The sequence below is a fragment of the Suillus discolor genome, assembly GCF_016758755.1.
Source record: "Suillus discolor strain FC423 chromosome Unknown F5147scaffold_39, whole genome shotgun sequence".
Classification (NCBI taxonomy): Eukaryota; Fungi; Basidiomycota; class Agaricomycetes; order Boletales; family Suillaceae; genus Suillus; species Suillus discolor.
In genome coordinates this window covers 371752-398794 of record NW_024541286.1, presented here as the reverse complement: position 1 = coordinate 398794, position 27043 = coordinate 371752, and the positions used below count along the sequence as shown (strand labels likewise).

General features: G+C 47.7%; 10 protein-coding genes across 10 annotated transcripts; 5 read left to right on the top strand and 5 right to left on the bottom strand.

Annotated features, from left to right (window-relative positions):
• Positions 1-103: 103 nt before the first annotated feature.
• Positions 104-894, bottom strand: F5147DRAFT_638217 (cytochrome P450; the record flags this gene model as incomplete). Its single annotated transcript, XM_041432968.1, has 3 exons — positions 569-894; positions 376-505; positions 104-323 (listed from the first exon to the last, which is right to left on the bottom strand). Exons 1-3 carry the CDS (start codon positions 762-764, stop codon positions 104-106), a joined length of 546 nt encoding a protein of 181 aa, XP_041291190.1. The 5' UTR covers positions 765-894.
• Positions 895-1427: 533 nt separating this feature from the next.
• Positions 1428-2695, bottom strand: F5147DRAFT_525273 (terpenoid synthase; the record flags this gene model as incomplete). The annotated part of the gene is made up of 5 exons (XM_041429976.1): positions 1428-1500; positions 1554-1819; positions 1870-2152; positions 2199-2373; positions 2524-2695. Coding segments are annotated over 5 exons (969 nt in total), but the record flags the coding sequence as incomplete, so codon positions are not given.
• A 2007-nt stretch (positions 2696-4702) lies between these two features.
• F5147DRAFT_246291 (cytochrome P450) lies at positions 4703-7237 on the top strand. Its single transcript, XM_041428821.1, has 14 exons — positions 4703-5184; positions 5240-5369; positions 5422-5613; positions 5686-5837; positions 5890-6002; positions 6055-6160; positions 6220-6233; positions 6282-6471; positions 6524-6580; positions 6634-6658; positions 6707-6829; positions 6881-6894; positions 6951-7083; positions 7130-7237. Exons 1-14 carry the CDS (start codon positions 4989-4991, stop codon positions 7212-7214), a joined length of 1530 nt encoding a protein of 509 aa, XP_041291188.1. The 5' UTR covers positions 4703-4988; the 3' UTR covers positions 7215-7237.
• Positions 7238-7873: 636 nt separating this feature from the next.
• F5147DRAFT_775454 (cytochrome P450) lies at positions 7874-10039 on the bottom strand (the record flags this gene model as incomplete). Its single annotated transcript, XM_041441727.1, has 14 exons — positions 7874-7907; positions 7962-8094; positions 8147-8160; positions 8212-8334; positions 8384-8408; positions 8462-8518; positions 8571-8760; positions 8809-8822; positions 8882-8987; positions 9042-9154; positions 9207-9349; positions 9406-9594; positions 9647-9776; positions 9844-10039. 14 exons carry the CDS (start codon positions 10037-10039, stop codon positions 7874-7876), a joined length of 1467 nt encoding a protein of 488 aa, XP_041291187.1.
• Positions 10040-11113: 1074 nt separating this feature from the next.
• On the top strand, positions 11114-12737 carry F5147DRAFT_246248 (terpenoid synthase). Its single transcript, XM_041428820.1, has 6 exons — positions 11114-11481; positions 11541-11579; positions 11638-11812; positions 11869-12151; positions 12204-12469; positions 12524-12737. Exons 1-6 carry the CDS (start codon positions 11313-11315, stop codon positions 12612-12614), a joined length of 1023 nt encoding a protein of 340 aa, XP_041291186.1. The 5' UTR covers positions 11114-11312; the 3' UTR covers positions 12615-12737.
• A 1010-nt stretch (positions 12738-13747) lies between these two features.
• On the top strand, positions 13748-16701 carry F5147DRAFT_838204 (Up-regulated during septation-domain-containing protein; the record flags this gene model as incomplete). Its single annotated transcript, XM_041444132.1, has 4 exons — positions 13748-14248; positions 14315-15682; positions 15732-16285; positions 16344-16701. The coding sequence occupies 4 exons, from the start codon at positions 13748-13750 to the stop codon at positions 16699-16701; spliced, it is 2781 nt and encodes a 926-aa protein (XP_041291185.1).
• Positions 16702-16788: 87 nt separating this feature from the next.
• F5147DRAFT_246224 (beta-lactamase/transpeptidase-like protein) lies at positions 16789-19199 on the bottom strand. The gene is made up of 8 exons (XM_041428819.1): positions 19069-19199; positions 18659-19018; positions 18370-18605; positions 18205-18313; positions 17903-18151; positions 17664-17846; positions 17433-17611; positions 16789-17378 (listed from the first exon to the last, which is right to left on the bottom strand). The coding sequence occupies exons 2-8, from the start codon at positions 18914-18916 to the stop codon at positions 16877-16879; spliced, it is 1716 nt and encodes a 571-aa protein (XP_041291184.1). The 5' UTR covers positions 18917-19018; positions 19069-19199; the 3' UTR covers positions 16789-16876.
• Positions 19200-19763: 564 nt separating this feature from the next.
• Positions 19764-21977, top strand: F5147DRAFT_638195 (uncharacterized protein). The gene is made up of 5 exons (XM_041432967.1): positions 19764-20043; positions 20092-20410; positions 20464-20814; positions 20864-21024; positions 21083-21977. The coding sequence occupies exons 1-5, from the start codon at positions 20021-20023 to the stop codon at positions 21672-21674; spliced, it is 1446 nt and encodes a 481-aa protein (XP_041291183.1). The 5' UTR covers positions 19764-20020; the 3' UTR covers positions 21675-21977.
• A 78-nt stretch (positions 21978-22055) lies between these two features.
• Positions 22056-25251, top strand: F5147DRAFT_703299 (Poly(A) polymerase). Its single transcript, XM_041437849.1, has 14 exons — positions 22056-22141; positions 22191-22319; positions 22515-22773; positions 22839-23004; positions 23052-23141; positions 23200-23338; positions 23391-23463; positions 23519-23639; positions 23693-23831; positions 23882-24144; positions 24214-24337; positions 24388-24466; positions 24526-24578; positions 24640-25251. Exons 1-14 carry the CDS (start codon positions 22125-22127, stop codon positions 24812-24814), a joined length of 1827 nt encoding a protein of 608 aa, XP_041291182.1. The 5' UTR covers positions 22056-22124; the 3' UTR covers positions 24815-25251.
• F5147DRAFT_703276 (uncharacterized protein) lies at positions 25252-26722 on the bottom strand. The gene is made up of 7 exons (XM_041437848.1): positions 26700-26722; positions 26546-26597; positions 26397-26495; positions 26207-26344; positions 25925-26158; positions 25742-25873; positions 25252-25690 (listed from the first exon to the last, which is right to left on the bottom strand). Exons 3-7 carry the CDS (start codon positions 26468-26470, stop codon positions 25354-25356), a joined length of 915 nt encoding a protein of 304 aa, XP_041291181.1. The 5' UTR covers positions 26471-26495; positions 26546-26597; positions 26700-26722; the 3' UTR covers positions 25252-25353.
• Positions 26723-27043: the final 321 nt, after the last annotated feature.

Below are 27043 nucleotides of genomic sequence, written 5' to 3'. Positions count from 1 at the left end.
GATATGAGCTTTCATTGCCGTGAGCAAGGTGTCCGTATGTCACGGCTACGATTATGCTTCCCGCGTATCTGTCACAAGGATTGATCGTTAGCTGGACCATACATCACAACGACACCAGTGGAATATGTACGAACGCTTCAGCGTAGTGCTGTATGTCAACAGTGCCACCTAAAAGATTGACGACTAGTCTATTTGCATGGCGAGAGTATATCTCGTGGTATGACACCGAGGCTTCGGCCTTGAGGACTTGATGGAAGATCCTGCGATGTTGTCGTAAAGTCTCACCATACGGATACATTGGAGTAAGGAGAGCCACTCCAGCTCTGCGTCATCAGTAGATGAAAAATAAATTGAATGAAGACCGGCAATGCATACTTTTCGTTGGCGTGAAAAACGGGGCGACTAGAGTAATTTGCAGAACGTTTGTCCAGCAAGTCCTGCGCGATGGTTTCGGAGTTTATGATGATCAAGTCGATCCCAAGTACGCGGCAGCGAATGATGTTTCCTATGATTAGGTATGAAATTGAGTACAAGAACTTTGCAAAAAGGCTATTGGCCTGCTACCAACCATATATCTTTCCCCACGCAGTATATGTGAGCCAAGGTCGTTTAGTATCCAATTGTAGCACGTTGCCCAAAAATGGTATCGGACGAGGGCCAGGTGGCAGAGGTAAAGGGTAGACACGTCTACGAATGAGGCCCGAAGCGACACCCAGGGCAATAACGCACGATATCCCTAGAGCGAGAGTAGCAGTGGAGAGCATGGGAAGGGATTATAGTCGCACCCAGACATGTTGGTTGTCTTCATATACTAAGACCGGTAACTTGCTTCTTCGACGAATCTTCGTGTGCTGCCCGCCTTAGCTTAGTGCTAATGATGGATCATGACGTACACTGACAAAGGACGTTCCTCGGTTCCTTATAAGTTATATCTAGATCCATGCGCTGTATTATGTAATAGAGGCTTCCTGACTTCTGTCCGCAATCCCAGATCATCTTAGCTAATCACTTAGTATGTACTAGTATGTAGGATTGTGGGGTGTTCTGTGCTTTCTGCGCTCGATTGCCTAATTGATCTTTTGATTTCAGGGGGCGTGATGTCGCTGAAGATTTTTTCCAATCTTTTCTTGTACGTGCGATTGGTGCGTGAGTGCTGTTGCGATACCTAACAGTACCCCACCCTGATCGGGTTGGTCGAAAAAGCACTCAGTTTTTTTTAGCTAATAGGGCAACGTTCGTTTCAAGCTCAAAGACAAATAAATTCGATAAGAGGAGAAATTTCGGGGCATGGTGCGTAAGTGCTGTTATGATACATAGTACATACATTCCTGTTATTTATTGTAGACAAAGGACATAATAAACGAAAGGAGAGACCCCGTTACTGACTGCGGCGGCAATTGGTGCGATCCTTCGCCAGTGGCTTTCCATTGAACACTTGGCGATAATGGGACAAGCCTAGTTTGCTGTGTCTCCGCAGCCATTGCCAGTGTGCCAAAGTACCTGCAAATTAAATCATCGTAAGTGACAATCCATACCACTGAAATTCTTAGGACCTTTCAACTTCGATACTCCAACAATAATGTCCTCGCACCCAGTTTGCTAGTCCATCAAGGTATTCCTTGACCAGGATATCGGTGGAAGGACCCCATGAAGGAAGATTTGCAAGACCGTTGGTAAATCTTTCCTCGAGTTTAGTGTGATAAGCGGCTGCCCAACCCATCGCACTGCCTATGTCAAGGCCAAGTTCTAGCATGACCGCAGTTATCAGTGAATTGTGGTCGATCCCGCTCGCTTGTTCTTTATTGTACGAGAGCATATCCTGTGAAGGCCGTTAGGATACCGGAAACTAAGTTTTTTGTGTGACTTTACATTATCAACTGTAATCAAATCTGCGGCGCATTCCACTATATCCACGATAGCAGGATGGTAGAATACTTCATCAGGAAGATCGACATCCATTGCACATAGTCCGAGCCAAGGTAATATGCCAGATGTTTCCCGTCGATACTTGAAATTGCCATCGATACTGAGACAACGTCTTTGTTCACGGTCGATGGCCTCGACAGCTACTGCACGAAGGTATGTTGCCAAGCCATCGACAAAGCGGGAATGACAAGTCATGCTCATGGTCTGTACCATACGAGCCGAAGATCTACATAAAATTCAGATGCATCATCAAACAAGCAGGGGGTGCTTACTGTCGCATCATTTCTCCAATGATGTGTTCACCTTTTGGTCTGGTCTTATGCGGATTGTGTGAGGCATCGAGGACGATGTCCACTATTCCTCTGGCGCCCGCTGCAGTGCTTTTATCGGTGGTGTCCTCTATAATTACGGTCATATTCATCATTTCGCAAATGACTTGAAGATGTTCTACATTGCAAGAATAAAATCAAGGGTCAGTCGTGCGCGCCAGGGGTTGAATACGGACCTTTTGACACAGTGGGATAACACAGTGCTACTACGAGAGCTATAAGAATGATACGCGTCAACGATCTTTAGAGGTAGTAACATAGCTCGAACCTGGATCGCACTTGTTGAATTCTTTCAATGTGTCAGGATCCACAGCTTTGAAGCTACGAAACCAAGCCTCAGCTTCAATTTTCACAGCTTCATAATGAGGGCTGATTATGCGAGGCCACGGCCAGTTGGCCATGGTATCTGGGAGGTAAAACATCTTTGGGCGAGTTTCCATGGCCTCCTATTTCTGATGAACAGTGATAGAGCCTATGAACTGCAGGGGGGCTGAGGATAAAAGGCGTGCAGTGTCCCTTTTATACAAAATGTGAGGACAACAATTTATGGAATGCCCCACCTGCGATCCGCATCAGTAAATCGATAAGTCCTTGGTTTCTGTCTCCCGCATTAACACTAGTGGAGGAGTGTCTTGTCAGTTCCGTTATCCATACTATCGGTAACCGGTAACTCACAGTCTAAGCGGTACATTTAGAGTTGAAACTCTCGTCCAACTTTTAAGATTTTACGATCCCTATTTAGTTTAGTCTCGGACAATGTGTTGGTTGCATTCTCGTACGTACGCTATATTGGTTAGTGCTGCGGCAGCACTTTCGATTCTGATTCCTGAATCTGAATCTCGTGTATCTTGATGTCCATCAATACTTCGCAAATTAATGGAGACTTCCTGACTTCTGTACCTCTTGATCACTTACGAGTATGTAGTGCCTCAGTAGCATAATCGGCCAATGGAAATCGTTCAGCGTGCGTAACTCGACCAAAGATTGGTGGGACTCTGAGTAGGTTTCAGGATTCTCTGGCGGCCTAAGCTCAGTTAGAAGCTCAAAAGGCTCAGATAGTAACATTCACACAAAATTCATATCCCATTCTGCCAGTGGTTTGTAATATAGTCTTACCACGTCTCCGAGATGCCCGACCATATGGGACGGAGAGTTCATTGCGAACTGAATACGAACTCAGTCATGCATTGCGAGTATACTAAGACTGAAGGACTGACATCATCAAACTGAGTGGTGGCCTGTAGCGAGGCTGAGCTGCTGGGAGGCAAGGGCGACGTAGCAGGGAACTGAGAAACGGTCAAATCAACTCTAAAAAACGAGATAAGTAGATGTTAGACAAACATTCCATGGATCGCGAGGCTATAGAGGAGGAACTGAATTCGTTCGAGAAGTAAAGTGAAAGAGTTTGCGAACATGGCGAAGGAAAAGAGGTTGTTGATGGTCTACTGCAGGCGAATGGATTTGATGCCTGGGAAAAAAAAGATGATACAATGACAGGCCGTCTCGTTGGGGTTCTGCGTACGACGGCATGACGACGGGTTGTGTCAGACTGTTATAATTCATGTGAATTGGCGTAACGTGATAATAATAGTGGGATACATACCTCAAGGAAATGCTAGAGAGTAGCATCGGTCTTTGAGAGAAGGTTAGTTTACAAAAGATGGATTCATGCGGGCCTATGCGTACTTTGGGGAGGATAGACTGTATAGCAAGTAGAGCGGAGGTCGGTTTGTGTATGTAGACATTGGATTCATCGTAAAACGTGCGAGCCAGTCGAAGTGAGTCAGGTGAGAATATGAGAGCTTCCAGGACAAGGTCGCCGTCAAAGGAGGCAAAGAACTGTCGGAACTAGAAGGCCCAACTTGAAAGCTTCATGGTTTTGTCATAGAAAGCACTGTCGAGGAGAACGTCGTCAAACAAGAGTGCAAGAGCAAGGTCAGTGTGCTCTTGGAAGGGAACTCCGATGGTCTCGACGCGTCGAGTTCGTAGATTGATACAGGGATCGTGGCTCTAAATGTTGAAGTCGATCATTAGCGCGCCTGGCTTAGCATCCATAGCAGTGCATGGCGAAGAATAGTCTGCACAGATCAGCACCAAGTACTATTGGGTGCCATGCTACCGATTTGCCTCCTTGCTCTGTATCCTAATTCAATATCATTCGAATAGCAGGAGAAAAGCCGTTCCTGACCCTTTTCCTGACCCTTTCTACAGAGTATAGACTGCTTGTAGTAGCCTGTACTACACCAGGTGTTGGCGCTGCGCGTAGGTATAAGTCCCGTTTTCCTGGACAGGTTTGGCAGCTTGAAAGCTTGACCGGTCTGACCGGCCGAACTCGGCTAGGACCTAGGTGAACAACCATAAGTACATCTTAGTAACTTGTTCTAGTTTGTTTACTCGCTTGCACGGCAGCACTAACCGAGATAGCGTACGCACAAGATTAATAGCATCCCACACATCCGAGTCGCCCGAGACTACACTAAACAGTGGTACGCACGAGAATAGCATCCAACACATCCGAGTCGCCCGAGACTACATTAAACAAATGATGGGGAGGAACTTCTTGTTTGGAACGCATATTCGGAACTCTAAACACATCCATAACTAAGGCGGTAATGGGTAATGAACGGGTTACGCAGTGTTAATTTCTTACATGTTGAAGAAGCAAACTGACGATTTGAATAATATAAGACGAACTAACACATGTGTTGCGCTCGACTAGCATAATCCTTTCTCATGCTCTCCTCTGCTATTCTCGCTCTAGGGATATCGTGCATTATTGCCCTGGTTGTCCCTTTGGGTCTCATTCGCAGACGCGTCTACCCTATGCCTTTGCCACCTGGCCCTCGTCCCTTACCGTTCTTAGGCAACGCGCTGCAATTGGATACTAAACGACCTTGGCTCACATATACTGCGTGGGGGAAGGCATATGGTTGGTAGCAAGCCAATAACCTTCTTGTATTCGATTTCATACTACCTGATCACAGGAAACATCATTCGCTGCCGCGTACTTGGGATCGACTTGATCATCATAAACTCCGAAACCATCGCGCAGGACTTGCTGGAAAAGCGCTCTGCAAATTACTCTGGTCGCCCCATTTTTCGCATCAACGAATTGTATGCATTGCCGGTCTTCATTCAATTTGTTTTTCATCCACTGATGACGCAGAGCTGGACTGGATTTCAATACTGCACTGCTTCCGTATGGTGAGACTTTACGACAACATCGCAAGATTTTCCATCAAGTCTTCAAGGCCGAAGTCTCGGCCTCATACCACGAGATATACTCTCGCCATGCAAATAGACTGGTCATCAATCTTTTACTAGGTGCCACTGATGACATACAGCACCACGCTGAAGCGTTCGTACCTAATCCACCGGTGCCTGAGTCGTTGTGACGTATGGTCCAGCTAACGATCAATCCTTGTGACAGATACGCGGGAACCGTAATCGTAGCCGTGACATACGGAGACCTTGCTCACGGCAATGAAGGCTCATATCTTGCCCGCGCGCACGAACTCGCTGAGCTTTCACAACAGGTTGTTACTCCTGAAAAGGGTGCCATGTTCACAGCCTTTCCTTTCCGTGAGTGCCTCTGTCGACGACATCATTTTGAATATTTAGCATGAGGTTGCAGTCGAAAAGTTGCCGTCTTGGTGCTTCGGTGGAGCACATTCCCTGATAGGACGCACTAGAGAATTATCTCAACAGCTTTTGAACGAGCCCTTCAACGAAGTGAAGGCACAGATGGTACGTTTGCGCAGTTGTGAATGAAGATTTCGCCTGATCTGTTTGCGTGAAGGCAAATGGCACTGCTTCACGCTCATTAATCAGTGACTTTCTCAGCCAACCTCACGATGACGCTGACGAAGATACGATAAAGCCTGTTGCGTTCACATCATACATGGGTAAAAGACTTTATTTACCAGGACAGAATTCATCTATTGACGGGAATTCGGCTTCTTAGCTGGCATGGAAACCGTGAGTCGCCACTTGAGCAGTCCTGATTTTTACTTTGATGTCCCGCAGAGTGCAACCGTATTGCAGACATTCCTGCTGGCTATGGTGCTCTATCCTGATGTCCAAGCCCGGGCTCGTGCAGAAATTGATCAAGCTGTGAGGCATGATAAAATGCCGTGCCTTAATGACAGGGCGTCCCTGCCATATATTGATGCCATTCTCTGTGAGGTCATGAGGTGGCATCCTCCCGTCCCCCTAGGTTGGCCGACAGTAACATAGCTTTGTGTTTGCATGGCTAACCCTGTGCACAGGAGTTGCACATACAACCGCCAATGATGATGTTTACGGTGGGCACTTTATACCCAAAGGTTCGAAGTCGCATGTGTCAAGGTTGTTGTTGACTCATTCGTAATTCGATCAGGTACAATAGTAATGGTCAATCAGTGGTATGTCAGGGTGGAGTACATGCGATGGTTGAGCTGAACACTGTTCAGGGCACTGTCTCGGGATGAAGACATATTTCCCGATGCGTCGCGCTTTGATCCTAGTCGCCATCTAACTGTTGACGGGAAGCTGAAAAACCCTTTTGTCAACCATCTTGCCTTTGGTCACGGCAGGTGAATATTTCACACTTGTTATCATTTCCAATCATTCATTGATCCTCGCAGGCGTATTTGTCCTGGTAGGCTGATTCATGGTTGATCTGGGAGTGTTGAGGATGACAAATTCCCTTGGCAGGTCGTTGGTTTGTAGAGTACAGTCTGTGGACTGCAGCTGCTTCCATACTCGCTGTTTTGCGCATCGACCATGCCAAAGACCCAGACGGAAACAGGATTGAGGTGAACCCGGAGTTCACTACCGGCTCATTGATGTAAGTGTAGTATATATTCAAGCGCCTGCAGCTGACTCTGCCAAAGTCGCCCCGAACCATTTCACTGCTTGTTTGAAAGCATTAACACAGCGAGAGAAGGACACCTTCGAGCGATGATGAATTCGGAGTAGACTTAGTCTGTACGATGAACAAGAGAATTGATTTCGAATACATTGATTCTTCAGAAACTACTAATAGATCCGTTTCCAAAATCTCGTGAACCGGCGTAACCAGGCTGCATATCGTTGATCGGTTCACGGGCCACCCTTGGCACCACTTGGAAAAGGTACCAAAGGCGTCCACCTCCGCAGGAGTCTCCTCTTGGATCTTATGCAAGACTGGTGTGTTTCGTAGAACCTTCAGCGAGCAGGAGTGAGCATCAGAGATCCGGGTACATGACTTTATTCTGGGGTAGCAATGAAAACAATAACGAAGCAGAGAAACGAACAAAAATAAGACAATAAGAGACGGAGAAGAACGACGAAACCTGGATGATCATGCTGGCAGTGTGTTCATACCGTGTCTAAATCCCAGTGATAGCACTGGTCTGAATTGGTTGTGTTTTATCGTCGCCGCTGCATGTTGCATCTGGCGATAGTCTGAGATCGTGTGAGGTCAATTATCTCTTCCAGGACTCGGAGAGCTGCATGCGATGGGTTGTTTGTCAATGTTTTTCCTGACAGTTTCTGAGGAATCAATGTATTCGAAAGCAATTCTCTTGTTCATCGTAGTACATACTAAGTCTACTCAGAATTCATCATTGCTCGGATCTGTCCTTCTCTTGCTGTGCTCACGCTTTCAAAAGAGCAGTGAAATGGTTCAGGCTGACTTCGACAGAGTCAGCCCGCAGGTTATTGGATGCATACTAGGGCACTTACATCGTCACGCCGGTGGTGAACTTTGGTTTCACTTTAATCCTGTCTCCGTTTGAGTCTTTGGCATGATCGATGCGCAAGACAGCGAGTATGGCAGCAATCGCAGTCCATAGACTGTTCTCTACAAACCAACGACCTACCGAGAGCATTTGTCATTTTCAGCACTGCCAGATCATTGATCAGCCTACCAGGACAAATACGTCTGCAAGGGTCAGTGAATGATTTAAAATGATAGCAAGTGTGGAATATTCACCTGCCGTGACCAAAGGCAAAATGGTTGACGAAAGGGTTCTTCAGCTTCCCGTCAACAGTTAGATGGCGACTGGGATCGAAGCGCGATGCATCGGGAAATATGTCTTCATCCCGAGACAGTGCCCTGAGCAATGTTCAGCTCAAACCGTTGCATGCACTCCACCCTGACATACCACTGATTGACTATTACTGCTGTACCTGATCGAACTACAGATGAGTCAACGGCAACCTTGACTGATACCAATTCGAACCTTTGGGTATAAAATGCCCGTCGTAAACATCATCATCTAAAGTTGTATGTGGAAATCCTATGCAAGGGGTAAGTCATGCAAACACAAAGCTATATTACTGACGACAAACCTATGGGGGCGACAGGATACCATCTCATGACCTCGCGGAGAATGGCATCAAGATAAGGCAGGGACGCCCTGTCGTTGAGGCACGGCATTCTATCATGCCTCACAGCTTGATCAATTTCTGCACGAGCCCGAGCTTGGACGTCAGGATAGAGCACCATAGCCAGCAGGAATGTCTGCAATGCGGATGCAGTCTGCGGGACATCAAAGTAAAAATCAGGACTGCTCAAGTGGCGACTCACGGTTTCCATGCCAGCTAAGATGCCGAATTCCCGTCAATAGATGAATTCTATCCTGGTAAATAAAGACTCTTACCTATGAATCCTGTCAACGCAATAGCCTTCATTATATCTTCGTCAGCGTCATCGTGAGGTTGGCTGAGAAAGTCACTGATTAATGAGTGTGAAGCAGTGCCATTTGCCTTCACGCAAATAGATCAGGCGAGATTTTCATCCACAACTGTGAGCAAACGTACTATCTGTGCCTTCACTTCGTTAAAGGGCTCATTCAAAAGCTGTTGAGATAATTCTCTACTGCGTCCCATCTGGGAATGTGCTCCACCGAAGCACCAAAACGGTAACTTTTCGACTGCAACCTCATGCTAAATATTCATAATGATGTCGTCGACAGAGGCACTCACGGAAAGGAAAGGCTATGAACATGGCAGTCTTCTCGGGAGTAACAATCTGTTTTGCAATATCGATGAGTTCGTGCGCGCGGGTAAGATGTGAGCCGTGAGAAAGGTGTCCGTATGTCACGGCTACGATTAGGGATCCCGTGTATCTGTCATAGGGATTGATCGTCAACTGCACAACGACACCAGTGGATTGGGTACAAACGCTTCAGTATGTTGCTGTAGGTCATAGGTGGCACCTAAGAGATTGATGACCAGTGTATTTGCATGGCGAGAGTACATCCTGTGATATGAAACCGAGATATCGGCCCTGAGGACTTGATGGAAAATCTTACGATGTCGTCGTAAAGTCTCCCCATACGGAAGCACTCCAGTAATGAAATCCAGTCCAGCTCTGCATAATCAGTGGATGAAAATCAAATTGAATGAAAACAGGCAATGCATACAATTCGTTAGTGCGAATAACGGGGCGAGTAGAGTAATTCGCAGAACGTTTTTCCAGCAACTCTTGCGCGATGGTTTGGGAGTTTATGATGATCAAGTCGATTGCAAGTAAGCAGCAGTGAATGATATTTCCTATGATCATCGATCAGGTATGAAATTGAATACAACTTCGCAAAGAGGCCATTAGTTTGCTACTAACCATATGTCTTTCCCCACGCAGTATATGTGAGCCAAGGTCGTTTAGTATCCATTTGTAGCACGTTGCCCAAAAATGGTATCGGACGAGGGCCAGGTGGCAGAGGTAAAGGGTAGACACGTCTGCGAATGAGACCCGAAGCGACACCCAGGGCAATAACGCACGATATCCCTAGAGCGAGAGTAGCAGTGGAGAGCATGGGAAGGGCTTATGGTCACCCAAGACATGTTGGTTCGTCTTTATATAAGATCGGCAGCTTGCTTCTGAGTCGTGTGCTGCCCGCCCTATCTTGAACGATGGACCATATCAATTATGTACATGATGTACACTGACAAAGACCTTCCTCGCTTCCTTCAATCCCTAAGCAAACAAGGTACACATCATTCACACCGACAAGACTCCGGACTCTTCCTTAGATGTTTGGTTCCAAATTCAATAATATTAATCAGACCAGTACTTACTTGGCAACCACACTGCCCGCATGATCATTTAGGTTTTGTCGTTCTTCCCCGTTCTCCTCGTTCTGCGGGACCCACTGAAACCTCAAGGTTTGTCACCCAGTCCTTTTGGGGGTTTGTGTTTGTCGGAATTGATCACGTCAGCCCATGTATGTTGCACTTTTATGTTTCGTCTATTTTTACTTGCTATTACTTGTAGGCGTCGGTCAATTGCATTATTCCACCTTGTGGCATCGCTTTGGGGTGGGTCCTTGATTACACGCTCGCATCGGAGTGCCCAAATCAAGTGGGCTGATTCTGAACCGATGGATTTCGATGTTTGAAGTTTGAAGTTTTCGAAAATCTCGGTCTGGCCAGCTCAGAAAAATCTCAAAAAATTCAAAAAAATTCTCCATTGATTATATGGGCCGCGCGAGCCAGGGCCAGATAGCATACTCGCGAGAGTACAATGACTGTGGTCATCATTGTCACCATCGGGCGCACGCCTTATCAATGACAAGGTTCATCACCCCGGTCGTCGCGTCACGGTGTCTGTCATCAACTTGCCAAAGTAAGATAATCTGTCGATCGCGGACAGAAGTCGTTAATACAGCGTATGGATCTAGATACTAGGTAATCGGTTACTGATAGCATGGAATTGACAAAGTCCCTCCTCCACTAGTATTAACGCGGAAGACCGAAACCAAGGACTTATCAATGTACTGACGCGAACCGCGGCCGCACCCACCAGCACCCACCATTATTCATAGCCCTAAGAAGGCCTTGACGTTCTCGCTCACGCCGGAACCATTGACATACACACACATAGATGACATACGATACAACTAGGTACTGTCCATCATAGGGCTCGGCCCCAACGGACAATAATCAAGGATACCGCGGCCGCAGGTGGGCATTCTATAAATTTCTGTAGAACAGGGACACTGTGCATCATTGATTCTTAGCCCCCTCCTACAATCCATATAGGCTCTTTCAACTTTCGCATTCCTCATCATAAACTATATTTTGCAGGCTATGGATGCTCGTCCAAAGGTGATATACCTCACAGACACTATGATTAACTGGCCCTGGCCTCGTACCATCAATCCTCATTTCGAAGATGTGAAAGCTGAAGTCGATGCTTCGGTCCGTGATATTACTCTGAGTCCTGAGTTCCAGGCGTCACACGTTAAATGCGATATCGGTTCGACTTATGTCGCTAGCTCTCAGTTATAATGATGGTTGACCTTGCTTTGCTTATAGCCCGCCTAGCAGCACTGGCTTATCCAAACGCACCAAGAGGTTCGTACCTTGACAATTAATGTACCACATAACCCTGATTCCGACCTTGAAAAAATAGATTACTTTCGAATCGGCTGTGATTACATGACTGTATCCTGTCTTTTCGAGTGCTGCACCGATACGGAAAATGAGACGGTCACAAAGGAAATGGCAGACATCGTACTCGATGTCCTACACAATCCTCACAAGATACGACCAGAAGGCGAATGCATCGTTGGCGAAAAAGTGCGACTGTAAGTGTTTCCAAAATGTGTGATGATTATCTGACGCCCAAGGGACTTTTGGGTAGGTTTTGGGTCCATGCAATCCAATTCGCAAGCCTGCCTTCTCAACGTCACTTCCTTGAAACCTTTGGTGCACACCTTCGTGCAGTGGTTGTCGAGGCTCGTGATCGTGAACAAGGCCATAGGCGCAGTATTCATGACTACCTGAAGCTCCGGCGGAAAACGATTGGTGTAACACCATGTTTATTGATATACGAAATGGGGATGGACCTTCCTGATGAAGTGTTCCACCATCCCGTCATCAGGGATCTTGTCGAATGCATTACAGACTTAAGTTCAATCGACAATGTGAATTAGTATTAAGGGCATCTTCTTTGCGGTATGCTCACGATTTTCACAGGACATGATCTCGTACAACAAAGAGCAAGCGGCTGGGAACGAAGGCCATAACTTGATCAGTGTTATCATGTTGGAACTTGGCCTCGACGTAGGCGGTGCAATGGCTTGGGCAGCGCATTATCACGCTGGAGTTCAGGAACGATTTATCGACGGTCTTTCCAAGGTTCCTTCATGGGGGCCTTTCGTCGACGTCCTAGTCAACGAGTACCTCGACGGATTAAAAAACTGGCCTCGAGCAAACCATTCTTGGAGCTACGAGAATCGAAGGTAATAAACTTTCTCATTGGTATGAACCATCGCTCAACCCGATTGGAATTGCAGGTACTTTCCCATCGAGAACGTGGAGATAGTACAACAAACCAGGCTTGTCCCGTTGTTGCCAAGGCTCGAGCGCGCGAAGTCGTATGAATAGGTCTGTTCAGATACGAAGCTCTTTCCACAGAATCAGGCGCTAGCTTTTCTTGTACCTCGCATATTTTGTTACCATACCGGTCTCTCATAGATTTCATTCTTGTCCTCTAGCTCTCAGTCGACTAGTACTTTCAGTAATAGTCATTGTTGTTTCAATTTGTATAACAGGTAGCTGTACTCTATTGGTGTTATGACACTAGCATCAGGAAAATCTTGGATGTCTTAAACTATCTTTTTTGAAGTTTTCTCACAATATAAGCCAGAAAAAGAGCCCAATTCTCAGAAGACGTTCAGACTGTTCTCTACAAACCAACGACCTGCCAAGGGCATTTGTCATCCTCGACACTGCCAGATCATGAACCAGCCTACCAGAACAAATGCGCCCGCAAGGGTCAGTGAATGATTGAAAATGATAGCAGATGTGGAATATTCACCTGCCGTGACCAAAGGCAAAATGTTTGACGAAAGTGATCATCGATCAGGTATGAAATTGAATACAACAACTTTGCAAAGAGGCCATTGGTTTGCTACCAACCATATGTCTTTCCCCACGCAGTATATGTGAGCCAAGGTCGTTTAGTAGTATCCAATTGCAGCACGTTCCCAAAAATGGTAAGGGACGAGGGCCAGAGGTAATGGGTAGACATGTGTACGACTCAGACCCGAGGCGACAACCAGGGCAATCATGCACGATAGTGCTAGAGCGAGAATAGCGGTGAAGAGCATTGGAAGGAATTATAGTCGAGCCCAATACATGTTAGTTCGAGACCGGCAGCTTGCTGTTTCGTACAAAATTGACCCTGCCGCACCCGCGGCCTTGAACGTTGAACGTCAAAAAAATCTAAACCCACCTTAGAAGGCTTCTATCATTTTGGCATCTTCATGGAGCGGAGATACACCACGGAAAGGTTGACCCGGATTCTAGTTCTGGACCGGATTCAAGTTTCTAACGGGACCGAGTCCCTCGCTTGCGATGGGTTGTTTGTCAAGGTTTGTGGTGATCTTCTGAATTCAACAACTATAAACAACCACCCCGGAACAATACCTAATGAACGAACACCGGATTTCCCAAGGCTTGCTGGCTAGTTGCGCAGTGCTCCCTGCAGGCAGGCCAATCTGCCAATTATACTACAAATGAATGGCGTTCGAAAACTTTGGGGAGGCGGAAGCTCGTCCACCAGTTCACCAACACCACCAACACCTGTACCAGCAACGCCTGTAACACCTATATCGCCAGCACCGTCAACCCTGCCTTCTTCCGAAGGTTCTCCTCTTACGACAACTCCGGGACTTTTCATCAAGAAAAACAAGAAACAGTCATCAGTAGCATCCGTCACTGACGCTGGGAACGGTAACGACGCCAACGGCTCAGACCGCTCGGCATCGCCTGCTTCATCCCGAGTCACTTCTCCCTTACGAAAACCAGTCCCAACCCCAACCCCAGTCCCAGGTCCCTCATCTCCAAGGATTTTACCCCTACAACCAAGAACGTCTACCGCTTCAGGATGGAAACGCACCTCAGGATTACTCAATATAAGAGACGACCTCCTCATGAGTCTTCTCACAAGCGAAGCAATCGTAGAAAGTCGCGAATGTGAGATCTTAAGCGGGGAAGAAGTCGAAGAACTCAAAAAGGTTCGATTTCCATTCATTCACTCGATCTGCGCCTTTGTATTTAATTTAAACAAACTGTTTCTTTAGGAACACCAAATTCTTAAGATTCGGCTCGCTGCAGCACAGAGGAAGCTCAAGTTAGAAACAAAGATACGCGATGCAGCTCTATCTCTTTCGAAAGTAAACACTGCGCACAAAAAAGTCTCAAAAGCCACAGACGACCAGCTAGATGCTGCAGAACGCAGAGTCAACGCTGCGCAGACGGAACTATGGCGCGTTTCAGAACGAGCAAACGAAGTCGAACGAAAACTTTTGGAACATCGTACAGGCGTGCTTGGTTTCTCTGTCGCCAAGATGGAGAGAAAGATGACGCCTAGTGGGGATGCATCGGGTTTGAACACGCCCAATAGGAGTTCGGCCTTTAGCCCCGTTACGACTACCTCTCCACCACCGAAAGCGCGATTCGACGGTGCACACCTATTCGCGGGCCACGCCGACGCACAAATACCCAAAGCCCCACCATCCGTCAATGATGTCGTCGCGCTCGAGGACAAGCTCCGCGCTGCAACTGAAGCCCTCAGCATTGCGAACCAGAAACAAGCTGAGATGGCACGCGAATTATCTCACCTCCGTCTCGAGAAGGAACAGATTGAGACGACGATGGGTATGGAACTTCAGACTGCCGAGGAAACTGTCGCTGCGCTAGAGCAAGAGTTTCCGCGTCTCGAGGAGCTGAATGCGAAATGTCAGGAATTGCTCGATGAACGTGTGCAGTGGGAAAAGGACAAGACTCAGTTGGCTGCAAGGGAAAAGGAGGTGGAGAGGTTGGAGAGGCGGTTAGAGGTTTTAGAGGAGCAGAGCAGCGAAGCAACTGAAATGGAACGCGCACTCTCAGACATGCAGGCAAAGTGCGATGCGGAACTGCAGAAAAAGGATGAGGAGGTCGCAGCGCTGAGGACGGAGTGGGAGGATGCCAAAGAGGAATGGGAGGCGGAGAAAGCTGTGATGGAGGAAGATAAACTTGCAGAGCTTGGTGCCCTCCAGGATGAGCTCGAGGATGCAAGAGAGGAATGGGAGGCGGAGAGAACTGTGTTGGAGGAGAACAAATTCACAGAGCTTGGTGCGTTGCAGGATGAGTTGGATAATGCGAGGGCTGGTGGTGAAGCACGAGCAGAGTTGGATGAAGCTACCGAGGCACTTCGGACGGTCATGCAACTGCATGGTATCCAGATTTCCCCCGATACGTCCTTGCAGGGTCTACTTGCCTCGGTCGCGTCGCATCTTGAAACGTTAGCAGCTGCGCTGCAGGGGCATAGTGATAGGCATGCACGCCTTGGAGATGAGCTGCGAGTGCATATGGAGAATAACGAAACTCTCTCAAAGGATCTGGACGCCGTTCGCCTGGAAAGGGACAACGCACAACTTGAAGTCCAATCCCTTGAGTCACGAGTCAAGGTAACATTCTATTATTTCACAGTATGAAAAGTGCTCATCCCAACCATAGGAATTCATCGATGCCTCGTCAACACCTTCCGAACCTCCAGTCGAATATACAGGCGAAGCAGCGGACATCATCGCCATTCTCCAACCCATCTGGAACATCCTCCCCGCGCCCGAACTTCGCGCCTCGAAACTCAACAGCAAACGACACCTCCGAAACCCTTCCATGATCTCGAATACTGGCGGATCATCGCCATTGCCATCACCATCCAAATCCACCCTTTCTGACATGGACGTACGCGCGCTTAAAACTCTCTATGACACCCGCCCCCAACCTCCTACTCCTACTTCAGCAACTAGCCGTTCACCCCCAAAACAGAGTAAAGGCACATTCAGCGTCGAAGCATTTGTCTCGCGCGTTCAAGCGCTTGTCACAGATGATCGAGCACTAATCGAAAGACTGATCCGATTCGCTCAAGCACACGACCTACTCAAGAAGAACGCAGAACGCGCTCAAAAACTTGCACAAGAGAGCAATACAGCGCTAGAGACGTATCAGCGGCAGGTATTAACGCTTGAGCGGCAGAATGTTTCTTTGGTGTCGAAGCAGAATGCATTGTGAGTCTCTGTTCGCTTATTTGATTCGAGTGGATTTTTGAACGGTTTCGTTTGGTAGGATGGACGAGATACGTGACCTACAGGACGCTATCGAACGTGCGGTCTGTGAGACCCGTGAGATGGAGATGCATGCTGCGGATCAAGCAGAGACGTGTCGACAGCTCACAGAGGCTAATAGCTCGTTGAGCGCTAAAACGCTTACGCTCGCTGAAGAAGCTGCTGCAGCGCCTGAGAAGGTACGCAAGCAACTTGAAGCTCAACTTGCGGAGTGCACAGAAGCTTTGAGGAAGGCGAGAGAGGAGGTAGATGGGATGAGGATGTTGGAGCAGACGCAGAGGATTGCGTTGTTGGACGAGCTTAATTCGGTTCAGACGGAGAATGGGAATTTGAGGGCGCAGTTGAGGGCGAAGAAGTAAGTGGGTTCGGTTGGCATGCATATCTATGGTAGTGTATGAATCGTTGCGATTTGTTAAATTTCTCGACATAAGTATCTGTAGATATAGTTCCAGTGCTCGTATAAACGAGCCTGAAGTTCGCGCGCTGGCATTTTTTGGCCAATGCGTTACTTATATACCAACATCATTTGTATTACTACACCTTATCGAACCAAACCTCAGCTCGGTCTTTCACAGTCGTGTGCGTTCGCTCCCTCTCCGTGACTTGACCCACCAGCCCGAACAAGCCAAACCCAACAACCTTTCCATCTTCCACAATGAACTCAGCCGTAGCCTCAGACGTCCCTATTTCCGCTGTCTCAAAGGGTGTACTGTCGCGCCCATATCCTTCCGGGAACAACGAGGTGTACTGAATCACGAACGTATTTCCAGACCGATGCACGCCTCGAATATGGGATGTCCATACGCGAGGCCACGCTGCGAACAGCTGAGGCGACTGGGGAGCGCTCGACTTTCCTCCATCTACCGCAGTAAAATCAGAGATCACGTCTTGACAATACAGGGAGCTGCCGGAAGGACTGCAAAAGGTGATGGGTGGGTATCCAGCGCCGGCGTAAGTTCCCGAAAACTCTTCGAGTGCAAGTTCCAAACCAACGACGTTTTCTTGGATTGGTTTCTCCTCGGGCGTGTCGGGTTTACTGGAACGGCGATAGGTAAGTAAAGGGAAAGGAATTTTCATTGAAATAACGAACATCGGTGGTGATGGTTTTGACCGCAGGTTCAAAGCTACGTCCATTATACGGTGTGAGATATTCACTACAGGTGTTGCTTTATCGCCGCCGTTGGCAAAAACGACGACTCCAACATCGTCATTTGGAAGGAACGAGACTCGCGTGGAGAATCCTGGAACCGAACCTGTATGATATACGATCTAATAATCCGGCATCAGTCATTATGCACAATAACGGATGAACGTTTGTTACATCATGGCCCAGGTAAGAGTATCGGAACCAACCCATCCCATACCCTTCAATGGAGAGCTCAGGGTCATCTGAGGCGCTGATGGATAAAGAGTATGACTGCGATGCGTTTCCATACACAGACAGCGGTATGACTGTGACATTGTTGTGCACACCCTTGTTAAGCCACAATGCAACCCATTTCGACTAGATGACAACAAACGTCTTCAGTTGTAAATTGAACGGAGGCGAAAAGCACCTGCCATATCTACGGCGCTCGAAATCACACCGCCTGCACCGGCCATCAGCGCTACCATTTCTTCGGTGAAACACTCGGGCAAGAGTCTCCCAGTGCTGGTCCATCCCTGAGTGAATCTACCAGTGTTTCCAGCCTTTGCGGGTGAGAACGTGGAAGAAGACATTCCGAGTGGCGTGAAAATGCGATCCTCTACAAAAGAGGTGTACGTTTGTGCGGAGTAGGTTTCAATGATGTGTGAGGCTGTCGTGAACATCTGTTCGGAACATTATGAAGATGTGTTTAGCACTTTTGCCAATACCGCGTTACCTTGTTGTTATACGACCACTGTTCCCGGAATTCAAAAGCTGGCCTTAGATAGCGCATGCGCAATACGTCATCTTTCGGGCTGTCGTGTGGTCCATACGAGTAATCATGACTAGCTCAGGCTCAATAGAATCTTGTGCTGGAGCGAAGAATTTGAGTCAAGCTTACCGAGGAAGGCCAGATACATGAGAGAGGATGTCCTTTATATTAGCTTTCTTGGACGCCCATTCATCCATCAATTGCCATTCTCCCGGAAGGATATCTTGTACCAAGGTGTGCCAATTGAACTCCGACAGAGCAGGGGGGAGCGGCGTAACGTTTCTTCCATATTCGTAGTCATCCATCAAAATTCCAAGAGCGCTCACACAGAAAGCCTTGGACACAGACGCCATGTGGAATAACGTCTGGAAAATGCAGCTTCAGAGCTCATACAGGAAGAAGCTTGAACATTTCGCACGTCTTCTGTTGTCTTGTCCCCGTCCTCTGTCATGTTTCCCCATGAACGAAATTCCGGTTCGCCGTACTTTGGGACAATTGCGACAGAAAGTCCAGTGATATTCCAAATATCCAGGGTTTCCTGGATAGAGTTGGAGAGCTCTGAAGTGATGATGTGACCATTGTTTGTCCCAGCAGAATCAGTTAAGAACGATAGCTGGGGAGGATAGATAAATGGCTGGCTCAAGAAGCCTAGTACTACACTCAGCAGTTTGGCCATGATGATGAGAAGGGGGTAGCAGAATGGTTACTCGGTTGGTAAACAGCTTTGCGAGATCTTGCGCTCGCACGAGACTAGAATAGCAAACATTGTGGGAGAGAGCTGAAACAAAAGATAAGAAGAAGCATACCAGCGTATAATTATCTACTTGCCTACCGGACCGTCGTCTTGACTCGAGGTCGCTCAACGATGTGCAATATCTGAGCTTACTGGAGATATTTAGTGATAGCCAAGATAAGAAAGCTGTCAGCCGATCTTGGACCTGTGACTAGGTGGGCATCCCTGTCATGACTAATCTTTCCGTCTAGAAGGTACATACATAGGCACTGAATGATGGATTTCGGCCTCTGCCTGCAGAAATCGTCGTTTTACAGGAGCCAGACTCACCTCAGTCGATCTAGAGATAGGCCTATGCCAAACTGGAACGATGTAAAGAGAAATGAACCTGGTCTCCGTTTCTTTCGCTGAGAGCCAAGAGGGCGTGGCTATTGATAGGGGCCTTGCCGCAGCAGTGCTGGGCTCTGATGTGACGATCACAAGGTCCAGGATGACCATTGTATTATGCCATAGGGTCCCTGCACGGGCTTATCGTCAACGCGAATAGACATTTTCAAAAAGGGCCGGTGCGAGTTGGGAACTTGCATAGCCTTTCCGATTGCAGGGGTGATCTAGATGGCCTTATCTTGAACGTGGTCAGCTCCAAGTACTATGTTCATACGAGTGGGTTGGGTTGAAGTATATATATATCATAGTTGAGTTGGTGAGCGGGAAATATAATTTGACCGAGGAACGTTACTGTAGCGGTGTCACTATGACAGTTCTAGATTAGGCAATCATGACATGCTCCCTACCGGCCAAGTGCCAAGTGCTTGACCTCGGCTCTGAACTTCAAGTTTGTATATCAATCAATCATTTGAGAGGCGCTCGGTTGAGTTGCTCACTCCACTCCTTAAGTCTCTTCACCTTTTCACCCCACCATCGCTTTGCGGGTGCATTGTATCCTTGCCCTTTGTCCTACCTTGGTCCTACTCTTTTTTGTTTTTTCGATTCGGAATCGGTTTGGCCTCTCATTTCCGCCTACAATAATTCGGCTTTACTTTCACCATGCCTATCAATTATCTCCACAAGTATGACAACTTTTTTATCTCTCCTTCTTTGCTCACAAAATTTTACAGGATGTTGGCTGTACCTCGAGCAACTTCAAACTGCGAGCCTGCTGACCCATCCAATACCATTACGGATCGCCTAAACATGCTTCTCAACTCTTCTGGTTCAGGTTATGTCTTGAGCCTCTGTCCCAGCACCCAATATTTCATACAAGCCCCCATTGTTTTCGCTGCTGCCAATCAAGAGATCAGCACCCTCGGTTATCCCACGGATGACACCAGAGCTGTCTTAGTAGTTACCGGCGCTGTCACAAATGGTACTGGTCAGACGACCGCCGTTGATGGCACTTGCGCTAATTGCGACGGTATCATATTACGAAACATCCAGGTAAAATCATCCACACTTCATTATTTTCCCTCGCACTCACTGTTATCCCACAGATCAACGGCACGCGGGCTGGTGGGCCTCCCATCAACGGCGGTGCAAATATTGAAATGGGCGGTCCAAATTCGGGCCAGCTTATCGAATATGTTCATTCTTATGACCCCAGGAGCTGGTCATGTCTCCATGTCAGTGAGGGAACTTTGAATTGCAACAATGCTACCGTCCAGAACAATGATATTGGACCCGCCGGATCCGATGCTTTCCAGCAGTGGGCTGACGGCATTAGTGTGGCATGTTCAAACAGCCTTATTCGTAACAACATGATCAATAATCCGACGGATGGAGGTATTGTACTATTTGGCTCTCCAGGCACTCTCGTTGAGAACAACACGATCTGGGTCGAGAACGTAAGTGAGATCCTTCATGCCTTTTAGTTGGTTTCTCACAGCAATGCAGAACACACTGCTTGGAGGAATCAACATGGTCGACGTAGTGCCCTTTAGTGGTGATTATAAGGGGACTGTGGTCACCAACAATACCATTATGGGTGGGTTCGCTACCAGTCCTGACACAGGGTCGGCCACCGATGGTACAAACAACCAAGATGTCATCATCAAGTACGCGCCACCACTTTTTTTCTCATGTCTCGTCAGGGTGCTGACAAGAATAATTCAGAATCGGAATTGCAATTGGTCCCCGAACTTGGTTCGGGAATGAGTTTCTCAACAACGTCAGCACTGGCGGGACAGTGTTCAACAACAAGCTCACTGGCGCATTCAGCTATGGCATTGCCATATCCTCTGCAACCAATTTTACAGTAGAAAATAATGTCCTCGTTGGAAACACTTCTTTTATTGGGGCACGGGGTCCCAACTGCACCACTGGTGACCCAACACCTTCTCCTGCAGCCTTTGTTATCGATATCAACAACACCGCGCAGAGCACGACTCAGTCAAACTTCCTGGACAACACCAATGGAGACGCGTTAACCTGTGTTCTCCCCCCTGCTGGTGGAGACTACTGGCCATTCGGCGGGAACCCATCATCTTCAAGTTCGCCCACTAGCTCTGAACCGTCGACGAGTAGTCACTCTTCAGCTGGTAAAATAGTCGGTATCGTATTAGGTGTCATCTTTGGTATCCTCTTTGTGGCCTTCGTTGCATGGTATATCCGTAGATGGGCCGTCAAGCGTGCGGATGATCGCACTCACCTCAAAGCTACGCGGCACACTCAGAAGGGATATATTCGAAGCACGGAACAATTCTGAACCTTTCGTACATACCTTGCTGCTTCTATCCACGCTCTCTTCACCTGTTCTGTTCATTGTAACGTGGTACTTTTTCACAAACATTCTTCTGACGATCGATAGGTCGCCGGGTATATCTGTTCCCTACCTGGATCAATCGGGACGCTACTCAACCTTCATATTGTATTGCTTATAGCGTATATCACGTGCATATCGCCAGTACCTTCGAGTTCTGGTAGTACATACCCTACTCCTACATGCTACCCCTTAGGACTTAAGAGCTTAGATTTTTACCCAATTTATGCTTTGATGATGTTGTGCCAATCGAATGCGAATATTTGAGTATGACTAAGCAGGCTGCTGAAATGGTGGCGCGGGTGATTCCAATTCCATTACCCGCAACTCTACACGATCAAGTCGCTCGACACAAGTTCAGCCGCAAGTTTGTTTCTCTCTCAACTTCACGCAATCATGACCACAGAGAAAGGGTAAATACAAGCTTTATCTGTCTAATCATTGAGCTGATAGTCGTTCTAGGTTTCTTGGGGTCACACCACCAATCTCAACGGCCGAATCGACCGAGAGGGAAAAGGAGGTCACAGCGACCTTGATGGAGGAGCTGAGAAGACAGAATACTTTCGAAAGTGTGGAGGAGGCCCGGCTCAGGTAGGATCAATACTTTTTTGCTTTCATTGAATGTCGATGCGCGGACGGCTCTCCGAGAACCTCGTGGGTGCTGCGCTATCGTTGAAGATCATTGGATGCGCATTTCATGGTTCTTGGGTTGTTCTTCGTGTCTGGCTTTTCGAGTGCATCCTCTGGAGAGGCAGGCGATGCTGAGGTCGCTTTCGATTTTCGCAGGGAAACCGTGCTCGGACGTGTAGCTGCCGTCGTCAAAAAATTTGTGTATGAGGTGTCACTGTCTCGTGGACTTTCGGAAGCAGCAGCGAACGCTGCTGGGGGAAAAATATTTACCTTTGGTTCATACCGTCTCGGCGTTCATGGACCTGGGTCTGATATTGATACTCTTTGCGTTGTTCCTAAACATGTATCTCGCGAAGACTTTTTTGAAAAGTTCGAGCCGATGCTTAAAGAACTAGAGGGTGCTACGGAGGTATCGGTGAGTTTGATCTAACAGTACTGGTTTCTGCGACATGGACCGATGATGACGACGACGACGATTAGGGTGTGCCGGAAGCGTACGTTCCGATTATCAAGGCCAAAATCTCGGGAATACCATTAGATCTGCTGATGGCTCGTCTGGCGTTATCATCTATACCAGATGATCTGTCATTGAAGGATGATAACCTTTTACGAAATCTAGACGAGCGATGTGTGCGAAGTCTTGGAGGTAAATTTTATTTTCCGTATTGTTCACTCGTATTCATATGCGCATAGGTTCACGGGTAAATGATGAAGCTCTGCGTCTGGTACCCAATGTTGAGGTCTATCGAGACTCGCTTCGATGCATCAAGCTCTGGGCCCAACGTGAGTTATTCTACTGAGTGACTTTGGGTGAGGTGCCTTGCTGATGCACTGCATTCAGGGAGGGCCATCTACTCGAATGTAAACGGGTTCTTGGGCGGTGTCGCATGGGCAATCCTTGTCGCCCGAATATGTCAATTATATCCCAATGCTACGGCGGGGGCGATCGTCAGCCGATTTTTCATTATCATGTACCAATGGTGCGCCCGTTCATGGAAGTGCTTTGTGTGCGTGTATGCTATTGATATCCAGGTCGTGGCCCCAACCGGTGCTGCTGAAACAAATAGAAGAAGGACCATTACAAGTTCGCGTTTGGAATCCAAAAGTGTGTTTTGTTTATTTTAGAAAATAAGGCACTTTTGTTGATTCGCTTTCTACAGCTTTATCCTGCAGACCGGTCACATAGGATGCCTATCATCACACCCGCATATCCTGCAATGTGCTCAACTCACAATGTAACAGCATCGACACAGATGATTGTCACTGAAGAGTTCAAGAAAGGTGAGTGTCCTCCTTGAAATTCTGTTTTTTGTGGTATTCTCAAGGTTGTATAGGAGCAGACATCGTGGACAAGGTTATTGTCGGGACAGCAAGTTGGTCAGAACTTTTCCAGAAACACGACTTCTTCCACAAGTATCGATATTACCTTCAAGTTATCGCATCAACTGGCACTGCAGATCTGCAGATCAAATGGTAAGAGTTCCTTCTGATGTACGTTCGGCAAGTCTGCAAGTCACATCCAGGGCAGGAACCGTCGAGTCTCGGATACGGCAGTTGGTCATGAAGCTTGAATACGTCGATTCACTGATTCTTGCGCATCCATTCATCAAAGGCTTTGATCAAGTTTCACATTGTATTACCGAAGAGGAAGTGAGACAGGTTGCACAAGGACAGATCTCAGATCTCATCGCCAAGCGAACAAAAGCTGACATCGAAGGCCTCGACGGTGCGAGCACAGTCCATTCGACGACCTTCTACATTGGACTTCTGATCGAACCAAAGCCTCGTGCGTCCTCGATTCCCACATGGTTTCCCTGCGGAATGTCTGCGGCTCATCATATTTTCTGTTTTCAAGTTGGCGCTGTGGGCCCGCGGAGGCTCGATATATCATATCCGACCACCGAGTTTACCAAACTCGTCAAGATGTGGGAGAAGTACGACGAGGATACGATGGGAATTGTGGTGCGGAACATCAAAAGGTCGTGCAATTTGGGCAAGTCATCCCTTCCAATCTCATTCATTTCACTAGTTCTGCTCTTCCCGACTACGTGTTCGACGAAGGCGAGCGACAACCCAAACAGGCCCTGAAACGCCCCAAAACAGGAAAAGTGGGTGGTTTTGGTGGTTCCCTTGAGCATGGCTGACCTGCATCGCGATGTATGTGAAGGGATCGGGCAAGTCAAGCAATACCTCGCCTGATATGCCCAACAAGAAGAGACGGTTGGTACACACTCTTTCACATGTTTTTACCATTGATCTCGCGTGGCTGCGCGCTCAGCAGATCGGAGACAACGCAAGATAACGAGAATGGTATTCCGGGCTTGTCATTCTCAAGCGCAATGCTACATGGCGAAACCAATGGCCTATATGCTCCTATCAACCGGGCCGTCAGCGAAATCAAGTCCCCTCAGCTTCCTCTTGGTGAAAACGCTGTTGTCGCCACGGGAGCGAAATAGAAAGAAGGTCTTCTCGCAACGGTGCTGGTCCCTTGAACAATTCCACCAAGCTCTAGCTCTGCTCCAGCTTGCTCGTTCCGGGGGCCATAGACCAGCTGTCATGGCACAACAGCCCAGTTTTCATTGGCATGACCGTCCTGCAGGTGTTTGGTTTATTTATCCATTTTTCTACAGGGACTGAAGCACACGGCGAGATACATTGGGCAAACCTTCAGACCTCAACAGCGCAATACAGTGGGATGAGTGCTACACTTATGTCCGTTGGCTTTTATTGTACTCCCAGCATTCGCGCTACTTTTCACTTAGTCTCTTCGCCTTCGCACTCAAGTTTGGCAACTTCGATATTTTCCCTTCGTATTTCAGCATTTTAAAAACCAAACACACAATTTTGTATCGTAACTTACGCATGAACTATAAATTTTCTTCGATGTTAAACATGGGATGTAAGTGAATACAGTAAATGAAATAAATATGAACGGCAGAAATGTCGTGAGATGAGAAGCATACATCAAGTTCATAATATAAGTAAAGTCCTGGGATCAACGAATATGGAACATAGAATTTCTTGACGAGCTACCGATTGCATTCGTAGGTGTCCGTGAGCCCCGGCGTCGATTAGGGTTCAAACATGGAAGATCACGCTCTATTCGCGGCGAATCTGGATCGCGGACGCCCATGACGAGTTTTGATCCTAATGCTTCAAAGTTGAGACTAGCACCTATCTTGAAATCGTCTGATTTCCATATGCGCTGGTAGATGTAGGATTCGGACTGGGAGTTTGTGGAAGAAGCAGGGGATTGCGATACGAAGGGTGTGCGGAGCCAGAAGCGGAGGCGGTGAGATGCGCCGGCGGGTGTTGAAGTTACAGGTATGGCGCTGAGGGAAATCGGTGAGATTGTAAATGGATGTTGTGCAAGGGGGACGTACTAGATCAGGAATGTGACGATTTGGGGTTCGCACTCTAGTCTCATGTAGTAGTCATCGAAGAGTGTTCGTCCGGCGCCTCCGGCTTCGTACTCTAGGGAGAGACTGTATAGGCCGACTTCTACGATTTTCCATCTATGTGATTCATGTTGAACTTAAGTCTTATGTTGCGGAGATGGGACGAACCGTATGATGAAGCTAACGTGTGCACGACCTACCATGCCCTGGTATATCAGCATGTCTTGTGTTGCATTCCGCAGTACGGCAAATGAAGCGTCTCCGACAGATCGAAAGTCGGGGTCCCTCCCAACCCAAAGGTCGTTATCGCTAAATACCCGGTGGTCGATGCCTGCAGTCTGGAGCCAAACGCGCAGGTTGTACAGACAGCCAGCCGGTAGACTCGTTCGTGGAGGGAAGATGCTGGTAAGGAGTGAGCTTTCCTATTGAACTTGGCATGTCGTGACTTACAAAACAGAGAAATCCAGCTGCCGGGGGTCTATTGATAGTCTCAGGGTGACTGGAGCACAGAGCGCTCTTTCAACATGACCAGCTTTCATTGAAAGGGACAGTGTATAGTGATTTGGTTGATCTGCTTCAGGTTCAACGCTTCTCATTTCAGGTAAATCATGACGACGGGGAATGTGACAAGACGACGTACAGCACGGAGAATTGCAGGGGAGTAAATGCAGCTTGTAGGTTGTACGTATATACCACCGTCTCTTGTGTGTCCATCTGCAAAAATGACTCTGAGCCTGGACTGAGGACTCTATTAGCAGCTACAAAATTAGAAAGACATATAATACGTACGCACTTTGAAGTACTTGATCTGGCCAGTGCGAGAGGCGGTCCCCGATATCTACTGTTAATGATCGACACCGCATAGATAAACAACGCCACGAAGGATAAGCAGCGGAGCAGAATAATCAGCGATGAAAGAAGCCATTTGGAGCCACAAAGTTACACTTTGCTTCCCACACTAGGGGGTTCGTAAACTGGGAGGAAAGCCTCTTCATCCGATTCATCCCCTCGGACAGTAGTGCTGATGCTATCCTGTCGGATCACCGACCAGAGGTTTGAATGAATATTTGCGGGCATAGCTCAACCGTGATGCAATGATAGATCCGTAGTATGTAAGATGAAGGGAAGTATGTCAGAACTTGAACGAGCGGCCCTTGGCGGCGATGACTAGGATGAGGATATCCGCGCTCCAGCAAGCTGCTATCTAAGGGAGGATCAGCTACGCACAGGTTTGAACAGCCTTGTTAGACGTGGTATATTTAATTCAAGTCGTAACTGACACTGACA

Excerpts from the sequence above, each read along its gene's own strand:
- F5147DRAFT_246224 (XM_041428819.1), bottom strand. The coding sequence starts at position 18,916 with ATGGCCAAACTGCTGAGTGTAGTACTAGGCTTCTTGAGCCAGCCATTT. Across the intron at positions 17,612-17,663 it reads ACTCTTACCTGGGCCATGAT|ATCGTATATCATACAGGTTC; the intron begins GTAACAAACGTT and ends CCGGATTATTAG. Across the intron at positions 17,379-17,432 it reads TCAAAACCATCACCACCGAT|TAAACCCGACACGCCCGAGG; the intron begins GTTCGTTATTTC and ends TCGCCGTTCCAG.
- F5147DRAFT_703276 (XM_041437848.1), bottom strand. The coding sequence starts at position 26,470 with ATGGACACACAAGAGACGGTGGTATATACGTACAACCTACAAGCTGCA. Across the intron at positions 26,159-26,206 it reads CAGCTGGATTTCTCTGTTTT|CATCTTCCCTCCACGAACGA; the intron begins GTAAGTCACGAC and ends ACTCCTTACCAG. Across the intron at positions 25,691-25,741 it reads ATCGTCACATTCCTGATCTA|CGCCATACCTGTAACTTCAA; the intron begins GTACGTCCCCCT and ends GATTTCCCTCAG.
- F5147DRAFT_246291 (XM_041428821.1), top strand. The coding sequence starts at position 4,989 with ATGCTCTCCTCTGCTATTCTCGCTCTAGGGATATCGTGCATTATTGCC. Across the intron at positions 5,185-5,239 it reads TGCGTGGGGGAAGGCATATG|GAAACATCATTCGCTGCCGC; the intron begins GTTGGTAGCAAG and ends ACCTGATCACAG. Across the intron at positions 6,472-6,523 it reads GCATCCTCCCGTCCCCCTAG|GAGTTGCACATACAACCGCC; the intron begins GTTGGCCGACAG and ends CCCTGTGCACAG.
- F5147DRAFT_246248 (XM_041428820.1), top strand. The coding sequence starts at position 11,313 with ATGGATGCTCGTCCAAAGGTGATATACCTCACAGACACTATGATTAAC. Across the intron at positions 11,482-11,540 it reads ACACGTTAAATGCGATATCG|CCCGCCTAGCAGCACTGGCT; the intron begins GTTCGACTTATG and ends CTTTGCTTATAG. Across the intron at positions 11,580-11,637 it reads TTATCCAAACGCACCAAGAG|ATTACTTTCGAATCGGCTGT; the intron begins GTTCGTACCTTG and ends TTGAAAAAATAG.
- F5147DRAFT_638195 (XM_041432967.1), top strand. The coding sequence starts at position 20,021 with ATGCCTATCAATTATCTCCACAA. Across the intron at positions 20,044-20,091 it reads CCTATCAATTATCTCCACAA|GATGTTGGCTGTACCTCGAG; the intron begins GTATGACAACTT and ends AAAATTTTACAG. Across the intron at positions 20,411-20,463 it reads TCATATTACGAAACATCCAG|ATCAACGGCACGCGGGCTGG; the intron begins GTAAAATCATCC and ends GTTATCCCACAG.
- F5147DRAFT_703299 (XM_041437849.1), top strand. Across the intron at positions 22,774-22,838 it reads AGGGTGCTACGGAGGTATCG|GGTGTGCCGGAAGCGTACGT; the intron begins GTGAGTTTGATC and ends GACGACGATTAG. Across the intron at positions 24,338-24,387 it reads GTGGTGCGGAACATCAAAAG|TTCTGCTCTTCCCGACTACG; the intron begins GTCGTGCAATTT and ends TCATTTCACTAG.